Here is a 15,980-nt window from a genome sequence, read left to right as displayed (position 1 = left end):
TTTTCTATATAGCAAAATTGACGTGAATGAAACAAAGTGATAAAAAACGTCATATCACAACCACTGATATAAATTACCAAATAGATAGGAGACACCTATCACTAGTAGTATTGTATAAACATGGTCCTTACATTAACATTTCAATATTAAGTTGAAGGTAGTTTAACGATTCCATTTGTTAAATTTTACAGAAAACATTGGAAACTCACAAAATGCTATCAATTTAAAAAAAAAATAGAAAAAAAATGATAACCTAACAGTGTGAACCAATGCAACCTCACTATAGCTTATGATGTTATGTGCACGGGAATCTAATGTCAATGTGTCATTTATTAATCAAAGAAACATCCCTCGCTGAGCAAGTGCCAATTATTGCGCTGCATTTGGTGCAAGTTCCTGTTGGAGAGATATTAAGAAAGCTTACTCTTCCAAAGAGAATCATACATAGATGAATCAAATTGTTTAGAGAACGGCAAAGTTTAGAACATGGGCCTAGAAGCGGAACTCCTCAAAGCACCACAAGAGAGCAAGACAATACAGTAGTGTAAATGTTGCTGAGCAACATTCATTTGTGAATTTTGAATTCTAGCGCCTCGGCACGATATTGCTGAACCAGGATTCATGACTAGCTTTACGCCTATAACTGGTGTCTGATGAATACTTTAGATGGAGAGGAAGAGATTTTTAAAAATACACTTGAAATCTTTGATAGGTGTCTAATGAATAAGCACTTACCTTTGATGGATGAGATATTCAGTTAGGCTTACTCTTTTTTTGTTTTGTTTTTTATCGGTGGCCAGTGAATACCAAGGATAGGGAGGGAAACAAATTCAATGATGCATGCATTTTTTTTCTTCAAAACCTAAAGAACACATTTTATTGGGAGATACTGTCAGGAATTTTCTCGACTTTTATTATATGATTCGTGCCCGGATGTTCTGGGCAGATGACAAGGCCTTGAGGAGGCGCGCACTTAAAAACTCTTAGGGTGAGATACAACAAAATTTGGTCAACATAACAGTTTTATTACGAAAAATAAACATTTAAATACATTAACAGAACACCGAAGCTAAAGTTCTTAGCAGAATTCCACAGTACACGCAGTTTCGTACTGCTTTTATCAATTTAATACAAATACTTGAAACTTCTCATGGCCTTTGTATGTTACAGCACATAGGATCTTTGATGTCACGTGCTTGTAAAGCACCAAGTCCACAACTGGACGAAAAATCTGCACAATACGAGACCCATTGACTTAATGTCACAAACAAATAACTTTCTTGCACTGGCAGCTTTCTTTTGCTGTATAAATAGAGTCCCTCATCGCAGGGATGGCACATATATACGTGGATAAAGTTAACTTACTGTTAAGACGGAATTCGACCTAGCATGGCGACGGCTGGGAGTCGGAGAATTGAGAGACACACAAATTTTTACGGTACTTACACGGATCAGATTCTGGGCAGGAATGACGCGTCACTTCGCCCTTCTTCAAAGGAAACTTACGCTTCCCCGCGTGAACTACAGAATCCTTGTAATTTAGGCGGGAATCATCGATTATTTCGACATTACGTATATTACTAAATCTATTTTATTCTTGAATGTGAAATATGACTGTTACGTTATTATTTAAGATCAATGAATTAACTTAAAGTTCTGGCTGAAGGCCGTAATCTGCAAATTCTTTAATGACTATGGAGTCCTTGGCTCCAAATCTATACATAGATAATTTATCTCTTACTAGTGATCAGCGAATTATATTTATTAACGAAAATTCATAACGTCTTCTTTTCTATGAGACGCGCTCCTTCCCCGCCATGCATTTAGGAATTGCGTCATAAACTGTCGTGTATTGGACAGCTTTCTGTTCAATGAATCGCCCGCGAGATCCCTCAGTCTTGCCCCAATTTAACGCAACACTTGTGAAGTTAAATGGCGGGGATTTCGAATGATCAGTTCGAAATTCACGACAGATACTTTAGTAACATCTGCCCATTCCCTCCATCACTCCTATACGCCACCTCCGCTCTCTTTCACATCTCAGGCGACTCGATCCGACTTCTCGCTACGAACTCCATCGCCTGAGAGCATCTCTAATGATAACGGTTATTTTAAAATTCCACGCAGCGACAACGGAAACCTTAAAATGTATGTTTATAAAATATTTTCTGTTCAAAGTTACTTTATCTTTCATTCCCCAAAATATTTGCATACACTCGTGTCTCGTGTTACACCCTGTATGATTGTTGTAGCTGTCAAAAAGAAACTCCTGATTAAAGCAGTAGTTTTTTTTTGGAAAAAAAAAAAAAACATATGAAACAGACTTAAACGAGAACTTCACCTTTTATATTTCTTATCCTGTCAGCTACTTATATGCTTATGGTGTAAGTCTAGCCATACATGTGAAACTAAGTTTCATTAATTTCTATTTAGAAAAAATGAATAGCTACAGAAATAGTTTTGACTCCCACAGCTTTCCAATGTGTCCAGATGAAACAGGATGATATGCAAGGATTTTGATAAAGAATAAAAGACTGAATTATATTAGTTTGATTTTTTTATGATTGCTTTTTTACTTTGAATAGCTAGGTCTGAGTACATTATGTTAAACAATTATGAAAAGGATAAGAAACAAGGCGAACATGGCCACTAAAACAAATATAACGGGAATTATCAAATAAAGCAGATTTATATAGATATTGTCGATTTAAATATTCATTCACATTACGTATTCGAGAGAGTATACTGCTGAAAATAGACCTAGGCTAATCATGTGTGAAAATCAGAAATCAAATTTAGGCCCACTAAATGTGTCATGCAAATTATTTTATTGATCAAAGGACAAAATTATTTGAATTAATCATCGTTATTAAAGAATGTTAATGCCTTAATGTATTATTTATCGGTTGTAGGAGACGAAATGACAACACCCCAGTGCAGTACGATATGTTGGGTCAAGACTTGAGCGGCAACAAAGCCAACTTCAAAATGCTTAGGCTGTCACGAAGCTAGAGCTGAGAATAAAATTAGAATTCGTGGACCCATCGGTATATATTTTCCTTACTTTGCAAAATAATTATCCTTAATGCGTTGAATAAGTCTACTAAATTCAAATGTAATTTATTTCAAGTATAGGACCTTTGAAAGGAAATGTTATTTATTGTTAAGTAAATAATCTGACACCTGCTTATGGCAATGTTTCCATAACGAACAATGAATGAAGAAACTACGCCAATTCTTCGTTGGCCAACAGTACATCACAGAATCAGGCCTCAGAGAGGATACATAGCAGGAAGGGTTTAAACGCAGACACCTATTTCATATTCTGCCCTTACACATGAGAGATCTCTAAGGTGACAAATCACAATTCTCATTAGATTGGCATTCACCCACAATGCTTTGTTTGCCAACATCTTGCAGAATCTGTCTCGCTCGAAAACCATGTCGTAAATCAGGATTTGGCACAATATTCTTCCAGAAGTTCATATCCTGTGAATTGAAAGATTTATCAATCTTTTTATTGATCCTTGAATTTATTCCTAAACTCACTCACTTTCTGTAGAAACAAGATTATCTTTTTTGTTTACTTGAAACAGGAGATGAAACCATTACAAGTTTCAACATATGATGGTTGATGAAGTTGCTTAAAAAGACATCAATGTGATGAAGAAACAAATTTTGAATATTAAAAAACTGATGTTTATTTACCACAAAATTTGAAAATTCTGTAAGTTACCTTCACATCGAAAGGTCTGTGTACCATGGAGGGCTCAACAGCTATCTTGTAGTAGCCAACAGGCTGGTGAGGTACAACAGGATCCCATTTTGGAATGTCTCCCAAGGAAAAAAGACCCAGGTCTTCTTGAGGATTTCTGGGGAAAGGAAAAACAATATGATAAACAATGAGTGTAACAAAAAAATACCAATATGTTATGATGCTGTTGGCTTTGAAGCAAGGACTGCTCTGTGTCGAAGAGCAATTCTTATTATTATGTCAAGAATTATGAACGTTTTGAAATTTAATTTAGCTGATGTTTCTTTTCCCATATTAAGTAATGAGCCACAAATAAATCAAGCCAATACTCTATAACACCTCTTACCAAACCTCGAAATTCCAATGAAACAACATTGAATTTTTGTGTACTTCTCTGCTCCGTCAGTTATAACAACTCCTATTTCTAATCACTCCGTATCCAATACAGCCATATTTACAGTTTGGTTACATACATTGATTAATTTGAGAATTTTTATTTCTGGTTCAAAATGGGAGTTTAGCAACTCCTCAAAAGTACCCAATTATATTTATAACTTTGAATACTGTATTATTCATAATGTACAAATATTCACAACAAAAAAGTCCAATATCTTAATAGGCACACTTCCACATAGCAGATACTAAAAGACTGAAAAATTAAAGAGGTCTGAAACTCACCCAGTGATGATGAAGTTTGCCCACATCTGAAGAATCATCTGGCCCACCCTCTGATCTCTGCTGGACTCTTTCTTGAGAACATAAGGAAAATCAAAGAGGTAAAGCAGGTCATCTCCATGGGACACGTACGCATCAAGAGCTGGTGTCTTGATTCCCATCTCCTTCAGTCTCTTATAAAGGAGTCCTGACCATGTTGGAGTGTTAGGGTCACGGTGAGTCATGACAGAACTTTCGAAACGAGAACAAGACAGAATCAGTTAATTTCCCATTTATATATATATTATTATTATATATTGATATATATATATAGATATATATATATATATATATGTACTATGAAATTTTTACTTATCTTGTATCACATTAAATTAATAGTTATTATTATTAGTTTCCAAAATATGAAATTTTAATGTTGTGAGCAGTTTTCCACTTAATAGAATGCTTACAAACAAGAAAAATAAGGATAAAAATGTAATATCGTTTCACTAACGTGTAAACAAGTGCTCCAGATTCAGCAAGGGAGGCTGCTCCCTCCCAACTGCATTTCAAGAAACTGTAACTGGATACTCCCTGAAAATAATGACATATGTTCTTTACTAAATCTTGATAAGTAATATTTCTTAGATGATTATACAAAATATTAAAAACTCTAAACTGGAGAAAATTAACTTATATTATTGTGACCAGACCCAGGAGTTATTCCAGCAGAGAAGAGTTTCTATTGGAAGCCCTATTCTTTAAATCAAATCATTCAGTTTGTTGACAAATATCTGGAATTGGTCAGCATCCAAACAGCCCTGGTTGTTACGAAGTGCCAAGTATCTGGTTACCATTCATCAATTATTACCTCACCAGAAGCCAGACACCTGAACCCTCATAACAGGTATTAAACGACTGAATACTCAAAAGGCAACAGTGATCCCTTAACAACTTACCAGTATTGCAGAAAACCAGACTAAGTTCATCAAAACAGGTGTGAGGTAATCTTGTAAGTAATTAAATTAATCAAAGGGCATCACTCCATCAACAACTTTAAAAGTCTAAGTATTTCCCTGATTTCAGAAGTCTAAGTACTTCCCTGGTTCTAAGTCACTTCAAGTAAATTGAAGGAAAGCAAATCAATTACCACTCTATGTTTCTACCTAAGATAATCATAATCATAATTAAATGCAAATATACTGGTTAGAAATGAAATACTTGTAAAAATTTTAAATACAAAAATTTATTATTAAATTCAAAATTTATAAGTAAAATTCCCAATATCAGGGAAAATTACTGTTACTTGAAAACAAAGTAAAGTTTAATTAATTCTTGAATTAAGTAAAATTAAATCAAAATTAATTTATTACAAAATTCAGGAAAATTAATTCAATTGAAATTCAAAAGTGTTAGGCAATAATTGAAAATTTTAAATTAATTCACAAGTGCTAAACAATAATAAAACTTGAAAAGAATTCTAAGTAAATGCAAATTAATTCACAAGTGTTAAATTTAATTAAATGTGCAATGATTAAGCAATGAAAATAACGAAGTCAAATAAATTGCAAATGTAAATGAAAATACAGAAAAATGTGGACAGTATCAAAATAAAAAGGCACACTTCAACAAGAAAATGAAAAAATGCACAAAATGAAACAAACACAAAACAGAAATTTGCAATGTGTAATAGTGTAAATCTTTTCACTCAAAACATTGTAACCATCAGTTTTTACCAAACCACTGTTCCCATTAACTTTTGGTTATTAGTTGCAACTAATAAAAATATACCTTGGTATACCAACTTCTTTCTTTCTTTGCTGCGGGCTTGATTCACACTTTCACAAAAACCAGGCGCCGTTACGAAACAATGTTTGTTCAGATTCCACAAAAAAAACAACTAAATAACACTAAACAAACTCAAAGAAATATCAAATATGAAATTCTAAGTTACAAGTGACCAATTTACGTTACGTTAATATAATCTCAAGGATGTCGCGGGAGAAAGAGAGAGAGAGAGAGAGATAAAGAGAGAGAGAGAGAGCGAGAGCGAGATGTTAATGCCTCGAGGTTCTAAGATATAATGAAATCTTCCCTTGTGAAAACTGGACTGAGGAGATGACACAAAACGTTTTGAGACAATAATTCTTCCAAAATCTTCGAAATCTGACGCAATTTCTTAAAGAAATGTGAAATGAGCACGTGGCTTAGATCAAAGACATACACGTATGAGTCGATTCTGCTCAACAGACATGTACTCTACTCGATCGACACGGAGCAGAAGGCTTATCACATACGATGACAGATTCTCAAAACAGAAATGAAGATTTGAGCTTGCTTATCAAAGGCGTTGACAGATCAGGGAAGCAAACGGATCTCCCAGACCCTCTAATCTCAAAGTGTTGACATAAAAGGGAAAACACTCGTTGTTTCAAACGGACAAAGAAAATCTCTCTCTTTTTATATTCTACGTTACATATATATATTCTTTTACATTATGGTATGCGAAATCTGAACACACATTTAAAACATCCTATTCTAAGCTATCTAGGAATCTGAAAAAATGTTGCACAATTCTACATGACATTTCAAAGAGGGGAAATATGCATTTTGAAAGTAGCAATATATAATAATATGTTTATGTAGATTTGAATAACCGAAGCCCAGCATGTGAGTGCTTGTGGTCATTTTGTGTGTATATATAAGTACCCGTTCTTAACCATGTATAAAAGGTTAATGACACACTAAAATGCTTGTCTTGTTTCACTGTAGTTGATACAAAATCTGTAGAGTAAAATGGAGAAAAGAAAGAAAATTACTCTCAACTTTTAGTTTTGGACTCGCCTCAGTGAGTTGTTCCACCAAAACATCACGAGATGTTTTTGCATGTTCGCTAAAATAAAAAGCTTCAGCCAGGTCCTTCATGCGTTCTTCAGCTTCAGGATCCGGCCAGTTCACAAACTGGAATCGTGCCATCTCATTGTAGAGAGCTGTCACATTGTGCAGCTGCTCTGACAGTACAAGCATGACTGGGAAAAAGAGTTTTAAGTTATATTCTCTAGTAACACAAGCCAAAAAGTTCCACAACTCTCTCCCATAATTGATTTCAAAGACTAAGTAAAAAAAAATTTGTGCACTTATTGAAATTGAATTGGTTGTTTTGTCTTCTCAGGTATTGTTTAAGGAACTTCAATTTTATTATTACAGTAAATAATTATAAATTCATGTTCTAAGAGATATGGTAGCTGAAACAATTCCTCAGCAAATGAGCAGAACTTTTTCTCCTTGTACATAATTTTTTTAAAAACAAATACACAATCGTTGAAACACATTTATTTATGTAAATGAACCAACAGGAGAACTAAATAATTTCAATCACAACAGACAATACTGAAATAAAGATAACTAGAGACAAGAAAAAAACCATCATTTCAAGGAAGGGAACAAGGGAGAAAAGAGGAAGGAAAAGGAAAGTACATAATGAGACCTACAGGAATATGAGTTATAAATAGTATTGCTAACATTCTAATGACTTTAACACATGTTACTTTATCTTTTCAAGACAAATACCTACAGTTCGTTTTTTCCAAATTTTACACGGCTCGACTTTTTTTGATTAATGCTGAGAAATTCTAATGGTAGAGATAGATTTTGAAATTCAGTAAATGCCTTTGAGAGAAGCAAGACTAATCTTCTGTTACAGCTGGAGCCCTGAGTTACTGAATACAGTTTCTTCACTCCATTACTAAAGAATAGTGCTTACAAATTCTCCCAAGTTGAGGATTAACAGAAATAAAATAAGCTCCCGAGATAGATCTTCAATTTACTCCCATGAGAATTGAAGAGGAATCACAGGAAGATACTGCAGTTCTAAAGCTCAAAATTCAGAATGCTCTTACAGTCCTTTGAAAGGACTTCACTTACGACTGACATGAAGCAGACCTTCCTGGGGGACAACGCTTATAAGTGAGGGCACTGGACGAAGGGTTAACTCCCCCAGAGGTGCTGGGAGGAAGGGTGCAGGGCGAAGTCCTCCGTCAATTACTGGCAGAAACCATTTTGGGGTGAGATCGTACTTCTGTGGATGGATGGGGTTGAGAAAGCATTTCGAAAATTAATTCTTCATTGTACAAATATATGTTACTTTATTCAAATCACAACTTCCATAGAAGACAAAACAGTAAAATTTAGAAACATTACAAAGTGCACAGATAATTGGGTTTTTCTTGCTGAAAGGGCTTTAATATAAGTGACTTCAGAATCCTAGCATCATATACATCAGAATCATAGGGTTATCAAAAATTCTGGCTTTCCTTACCGTGAATTCGTTGTAGTGTGTAAAATCAATCAATCAATCACTCAATCTCTCTCTCTCGTAGCAGGTTAAATGAATGGCTAATTAACAATACTACTCCTATCCAAAAATAAAAAAAATTACCTTAACTGTTCTGCTTCTTATTAACTCTTTATTATATTTCAGGCAATAAGCTGACTGGGCAATATGACTACACAAGAAAAGTGATAGACCAGCACTTGATAAATTCATTAAGTGGTTTACCTTATTCATTCCCAGGTATTTAATACTGCCAGATCATAATAGGAAGCAAAATAAAGTGAAACTTTATTTGTTTCAGCCAGACTCAAATTCCAAATTTGTTAATAGAAAGGGAAAATCTATCCATATTCACAATCGAGAGAAAACAAATTAATATACATAAAACCACAATAACAGAATAATTAAAATACTTACATATAATGAAGCCTGGGCTTTGACAATTTGCTCAAATGTCTTGGAGGCAACGCATTCCCGTAAGCCCTTGGAATTACCAGAGGGGCATCCTAACTTGTGCGCCAGTACTTGTGCTGCGATCAAGGGATCACGCCCAATGCGGCTCAGAGCCCAGGGGCAGTAGGCTGTTCCACTTAATAGTATTCCACGGTGAAATAAACCTGTAGATGAAGCAATAATCGATTGAAATTAAGTATGGTGACAAGTGATGGATTTTACAGTAGAGAAAATATCCAGATATAGATCCAATGAAGACGAACATGATTCCAAAGCAGAATATAAGATCAAGCTTGAGTGTAGACGTAATGCACTACCACCTGAAGATACCAAGAGCTGATGAAATTTGCAACAAATTGTACAACTATTTAGTGCAAAAGCAGTAATATGAAAAATGTGAAACAAAAACCAGATAAGAGAGGCAGTGTGTAGGGAAGCTGTTTTTTTTTTTTTTTTTTTTTTTTTTGTTCAGGTTTGGGCTCACTGGTGTTCCACTTACAGCTTGCCTTGTGTATTAACCTACGATACTCCTAAAGGCTTCATTTGCATTGTTTTCTGCCTTTTATATCTCATTGGATCACTTTGCCCTTTTCAGTTTCATCTATATTTTCAGCTCCAATTTTTAACTATCTCTAGTAGGGGAGACCGGGGCTAGTTGGCTACAGGGGTAAGTTGGCACACTCAAAATAACTTTAAAGTTTACCAATAGATGACCCTAATACATATATTGTGTAAATGCCACGTGGTTCCTCAGTTATCAGCAAATTTCTATAGAGATAGAACGTAGGAGCTCGAATTTATGAGACAAATTTTGATTTTGAGTAGTAAGTACTTTTTTTTATCTTTCTGTTATTTTCTGTAAAATCTATGCATTCATGAAAGATTATTTTTCAGTTATAGCATAGTTTTCCTTATGGTTTAAAGATTCTATACCATTAAAATGAATAATTCAAGGCTTCATGGTATGGACCGGTAAGTGTTTTTGTACGAAATGGTAGGGATGGGGCAGGTTGGCTCAAAACAAGAGGGGCAAGTTGGCACTTGTGTAGACTTGCCTCACGTTATTTGATAACAATAGTAAGCCTATTTATTTATATCATTTACGTTTTGTTTCTGAATTTTTGGAAGGATAATGAGATAATTGTCCTATCAATTTGTAAGGCCTAGGGTTTTTGATTAATAATATATTGTCCATGTGTTCTCTGTGACCTATGGAATGTGGAGAACAGTGAGAAGCAACGACCTGAGAGTAGCTGACAATCAGTTTCTGGGGATGGCGTGAGATAAAAATGCTTAGTTCGACAAGTCAATGCACGACAGTTTATGAACTCTTCTCAAAGTGCCTTTGTGAAACTGGATGCAACTAGTGTTGCGAGGCGCTAACGAACTGTGCGTTCGTATGTGCGTGTGTGCCTCTTCCCTTTAATAGTTTCATACGCAAGTCTATGGGAAGACTTGCACAAAGATTCGTGGGAAAAAGGCAGAGCCACGATGGTGGTGCCTAAGTGTTTTTTGGAATAGTGAGTGAGATATTCCGGCTGCATGGGTGAGTTGAATTACTTTAGCCAAGTTGAATTACTTTAGCCAAAGGGATGGCTTGTTTGATATCTTGTAAGATGTTCCATTTCATTAACTTTGTCTTTAAACTTATGTTTGCTAACGAGTGTGTTTCTCGTGTCTTTGAAACAGACGGTTCTGGAAATGGAGGGGGACAAAGAGTTCCCAGATGGGTGTAGACTTTTTGGTGACTAATGATTACTATCAGACATTGTACTATTTGGGGTTTTTCGAGTTAGTCTGTAAGACTTGATTATCCATTATTTATTCATTGTTAATAAACGTTAATGTTATGATGCGACTCTCTCATTTTCATTACCTGTTAGAATGGAGAGAAAGAGGTGGAGAGAGAGAGAGGTGTCGGTGCTAGAGAGAGAGAGAGATTCCTTGGAGAGAGAGAGAGAGAGAGAGAGAGAGAGAGAGAGAGAGAGAGAGAGAGAGAGAGAGAGAGAGAGGTTATGTGTAATACTGTGTGTTGGTTTGCCTTCCGCTCGTGTCACACGCTTACCTAATGAATAATGGGGGGGGGGGGAATCCCCCCCATTACAAATTCCTCCAAATTGCTCTCACAAGTTGCGGCCCCTGGATGTTAGTGTTTATAGACCTCTGAAGAAATTCGTTAACAGGGCATGTGATTCGTGGATGACTTGTAATCCAGGATCAAGTATGCCCCCATCTGTGACATTCATGGTAATGTTTCCTCGGCTTTACCTCTAGCAGTCACTTATTCTGATGTTTTCAATGGGTTTAGGGTTGCTGGAATTTCACCTTTGAATACAGACTATTTCAAGATTTTGATTTTACGGATGAGTATGTAACAGATCGAGAGATGTCCGAAAAGACACATGGGCTTCAGATCAGTCATCAGCGTGATACAGAGTTTAAGAACTGCTCCTGTTGATTCAGAAGAAAGCTCAGCTGAAGACAGCCTGTGTTTGGTAAGCCAGGAGAGGTGTGGGCCAAGTGCCGGGCATGTAACATGTGGGAACATGAAGACTACTGAAGAAGATTTATTTGAAACCTTCCATAATTAAAACTAGATGATGATTGAAGTGATACTAATGCCTTATATTTTGTATTTTGGAAATTCAAGGGGTTTTTTTGCTATTTGATTCACATGCAATGTAGTAATTTTCTTTTAATTATCAATGTGCCAACTTACCCCATAATGTTTGCCAACTTACCCCGTATACGGGGCAAGTTGGCACGAAAAAGTTATTTTTTCCTAAAGCTTATTGAAAGGAAACAACAATTATTTTGCTCTGCGATAAAGACGAATGTTAATTTTTTTCAATGATGGTAAGAATATTGCAAAAATGTTTGTTTTATATTCGCAATAACCAAAATTGTAAAAAGTGTGCCAACTAACCCCGGTCTTCCTTACAACAAATCTTGGGACGATCCCTGTGAGAATCTGGAACCATGGATAAGATGCCTCGTCAGTCCAATGTATTGAGTAATAATAATAATAATAATAATAATAATAATACCTTTGGATAGAGGCGAATACATATGAAAGTGAACAGAAGCAGCTCCAGCAGAGAAACCTCCTATGGTGACTTGGTCCGGGTCCCCTCCAAACTGAGCAATGTTTCTCCGTACCCACCTGAGAGCCGAGACTTGGTCAAGCAACCCATAATTGCCAGGCAGAAGCGAATCCGTCATGCTGAGGTACCCTGTTTCCAAGAGTAAAGTGAAAAATGATGTGACACAGAAGAAATTAGGACTGTGATGTATGAAGTACCGTGTGGATACAGTGAAACAATATTTTTGACAATATCAAACTTATACTTATGCGAAGCTTATATTCTTGAGATGAACTTCCATGAACTAATTGACAGATCTTGTGCTTCAATTAGTCCCTTCACTGACCTAGTGCTCCAAGACGATAATTGACGGTAACAACAATGATATCCCTAGAAAGGAGTTTTCCAGCTCCGTGGGGGGACGATGACCCTCTGACGTAACCACCTCCATGGAAAAAGACAAACACTGGGAGGAGGCTGCCCTCTGCTCGGTTTTCCTCATCTGTTTTTGGTAGATTAAGTCAGACGTGTTCCTTATATGAATAACACTTTTCATAGGCAAATGAGATATCAGTGATGCATATGAACTAGTTTCAAAGACCAGTACAGACGACACTTCATTTACTGACACCGAATGGGAAAACTTATACGTACTGAATTCTTCTGAACTTGCGTTTTCATACTTCATATATTGGCATCTTACCTAGACGGGATGGTGTATGAACATTGAGGAAAAGACAATCTTCATTTCCCAAAACACTCTTGCCCTCCTTGTCATACTGAGGGCAGACTGACCCAAGTTTACTGGCATTTAGATAGTTCCCTGGCCACGGATCCACCAGGTCTATGGGGTCAGCGAAGCGCAAATCTCCGACAGGGGCCTTTGCGTATGGGATACCTCTGTCCAGTAAAGGAAGACATGGTCTTACCATTTGCTGTGTTATAGCCTAATTCTCTAATACTGAGGCACAGAGACATCAGGAGTAATCATATTTAGGGTTTACCTGCAAATATTAAGTGCTAAAAAAAGTTACAGTGAAAGCAAAGTTTCATTTAACAGAATGCATTTGTATAGGTTTTGAAAGATAATGTAATATATACAAAATCAGGCCATTCGTTCTTTTTTTCTATTAAAACTTAATACCCATAAAATCTCTTATGAAGCCTATCTATTTCTACACACCTATTCCTACCTCGACAGTGTTACATTCTTAAATTCGCAGTCAATTTCACACATTCCTGATTCTTTGAAAGATACATAATAATATTCATAGATACATCGATATGATTATATGTTGCCAACTCTGATCAAGATTTGCTAACTATGATCAAGATTCCAGTTCTTACTCCTCTCTTCGCGCATTTTATTCATATGCCAGTTGAAAAGAAGCCCCAGTCAATGTGCTTTCACTCGAAGTTGCTTTTCCAAATACGTTGGCCATAAATTTCCAAGGACTGGCTGCTTGCCCTGATTCATGAGGGATCTTTCATAATGTTAAAAAATACCAGTGTGCACTGTTGATGCTCAATGGCATATCTGTACAGTTATCTTGATTATTTTTTGCTAAGAGAATCAGCAAGTGAAGAGTTAAGTGCTGTTCCTTTACGAAAAACATTTCACTAAACATTTACCAGAAAGACTACAAGTTTCAGAAGGTAATGATGGAGGCAACTTCTTCTAGTCCTGGACTTACCTGAAGGCATGCATGTGCGTGTTTGGATGATGGGGAGGCCGAGTAGGCTCTTTCAGTCCAGTAATGGTGCCCAAGCTGGTCCTTAGATCGAAAAAGTCCTTTATTCCTCCATCTGCAGAAAGGAAAATTTCATTTGGTATTGTTAATTCTAACTATTTCTTAATTTGCAAGTACGTACTTAAATTTTGTTTTATTGCAATGGTAATTGACTACATATTCATTTTCAAATGTGATTTTATGGCCTGAAAATGTTATGAAAAGCAAAATTTTATGATGAAAAACTTTTTTAATATAAAAGCAGAACATAAATGGATTTTCATCAGAAGGTAAAAGTGATAAATGCAAGAGTACAGAGTAAAATATTGGAAAGAAAAACACTCCAAAGTCTTTCACGACACTGGTTAATCATAAAAGTGAAAAAGTGTTATAGTATGTGTCTCCACGTTCCATTTAGTATTCTTTTGCTTTTATTTTCTTGCATTTGCCTTGTAATCACAGTATTTCATTCGTCTTATATGAGCTTGTATTTCTTTGATTTCTTATTTTATGGGAACTGAGTGTTATGGAAACTTGTCTTTCAATTAATGAAAATTTTGGTCAGATTCTTATGAGTATAATACAGTGGACCCCTCTTGGGGGATGCGTTCCAGAACCTCCAGTGAATAGCTAGAATCCGCGAATACTTAGAACCTCTACAAAAATGCTTAAAAAGGGCTATTTTGTTTGTTCAAACTAAAGAATAACCCACTAAAAATATGTATACTTACCTGGTTCCTTGATAGTTTTATCACAAAAAGCGCATTTCATCATGAAATTGGTATGAAAATGTAGTAATTTGTGGATATTCATCATAGCAAAATGCAGCGAATACGCAAATTTTCAGCGAATAATTGGTAGATATGGTCCATAGAGAAATCCGCAAATACTTAAGTCCGTGAATGCCAAGAACGCGAATACAGAGGGTCCACTATAATAATAATAATAATAATAATAATAATAATAATAATAATAATAATAATAATAATAACAATAATTACCTTGTCCCCGTGTCAGCCTTTCCATCATAGTCATTGGAACATCTGATGGCAATGACTCAACAGATTCTTCGCCTGCAGTTGCTTGACCTTGAGCTAGGCCTGTTGCATGCAACAAAAGCAATAGCATCATCGCTGGTGATTTCACAGTCCAATTCATTTTTGTGGTGCTGTAACAACCGAAGTTATTTTGATCTACGTACCAGGGGTTTCTTCCATGGAGAAAAACATCAAATCACTGTGATAAAAAAAAATGTGGTTAATATCAGTAAACCTCAAAATTCAAACACTTATTCTATATTTTTTTCAAGAACTTGTTGCTCATACTAGTTAATTAAGATGCAAGCCAGTGTTTGGGTAAGGATTACATAATCATACAGCAAAATAACACTGACAAGGTCCCTCTCATAGACTGAAGGTGAAGTGCGTATAAGTCAAATGTGCCATTACCTTGGTGTTCGCTTGCTCCAAGAGAAGTAAGTCTTAGGAGGTTTAGCTGGTGAAGAACCACTAGTTCAATGATAGTGATCTGGAATATATGAATTGTTGAGTGGTATTTGCTATACATGGTAACTCCTAAAAATAATTCTGGCAGAGAAGATAACAATGGACAGTCGAAAGAGTGTTATTTTATTGTCGTATTATGCTCCAAGGCATAAGACAACAAGATGATTGTTATGAAGCCAGTTTGTTGAGTTTTACAGAGAGAATAAATTGACTGTGATGACAAATGATATTTATAAGAGTAACAAAACACAGGTAAGATGAATCATGATATCAATGATTAATTTTCTTGGTAAAAGATCAGTAAACATGCTACCTTAGAATGCAGTCTTGTACCTTAATAAACTTTGTAAAAGTTCAACAATTCTGGTGAAAATTCTTTATATACAAACGTACCAGCTTGGTTCCATATATTCAATGAACTAAATGTAAAGGCATAGCAATAAAGAAGATATATATATATATATATTA

General features: G+C 35.6%; 1 protein-coding gene across 2 annotated transcripts; it reads right to left on the bottom strand.

The window, feature by feature from the left end:
- Positions 1-2,539: 2,539 nt before the first annotated feature.
- On the bottom strand, positions 2,540-15,540 carry LOC135223449 (esterase E4-like). 2 transcript variants are annotated; one of them, XM_064261849.1, is made up of 13 exons: positions 15,456-15,540; positions 15,009-15,243; positions 13,972-14,083; positions 12,981-13,177; positions 12,624-12,779; positions 12,242-12,427; positions 9,159-9,358; positions 8,333-8,486; positions 7,249-7,437; positions 4,923-4,998; positions 4,433-4,660; positions 3,737-3,872; positions 2,540-3,489 (listed from the first exon to the last, which is right to left on the bottom strand). In XM_064261849.1, the coding sequence occupies exons 2-13, from the start codon at positions 15,163-15,165 to the stop codon at positions 3,349-3,351; spliced, it is 1,932 nt and encodes a 643-aa protein (XP_064117919.1). In that variant the 5' UTR covers positions 15,166-15,243; positions 15,456-15,540; the 3' UTR covers positions 2,540-3,348. The 2 variants fall into 2 exon arrangements, with proteins under 2 accessions (XP_064117919.1, XP_064117920.1); XM_064261850.1 differs by lacking the exon at positions 15,456-15,540 and adding an exon at positions 15,401-15,423.
- Positions 15,541-15,980: the final 440 nt, after the last annotated feature.

This window comes from Macrobrachium nipponense, chromosome 10, assembly GCF_015104395.2.
Source record: "Macrobrachium nipponense isolate FS-2020 chromosome 10, ASM1510439v2, whole genome shotgun sequence".
In the NCBI taxonomy this organism is placed as follows: Eukaryota; Metazoa; Arthropoda; class Malacostraca; order Decapoda; family Palaemonidae; genus Macrobrachium; species Macrobrachium nipponense.
The sequence above is the reverse complement of the archived record's forward strand: the minus strand, read 5'-3'. Positions and strand labels throughout refer to the sequence as shown.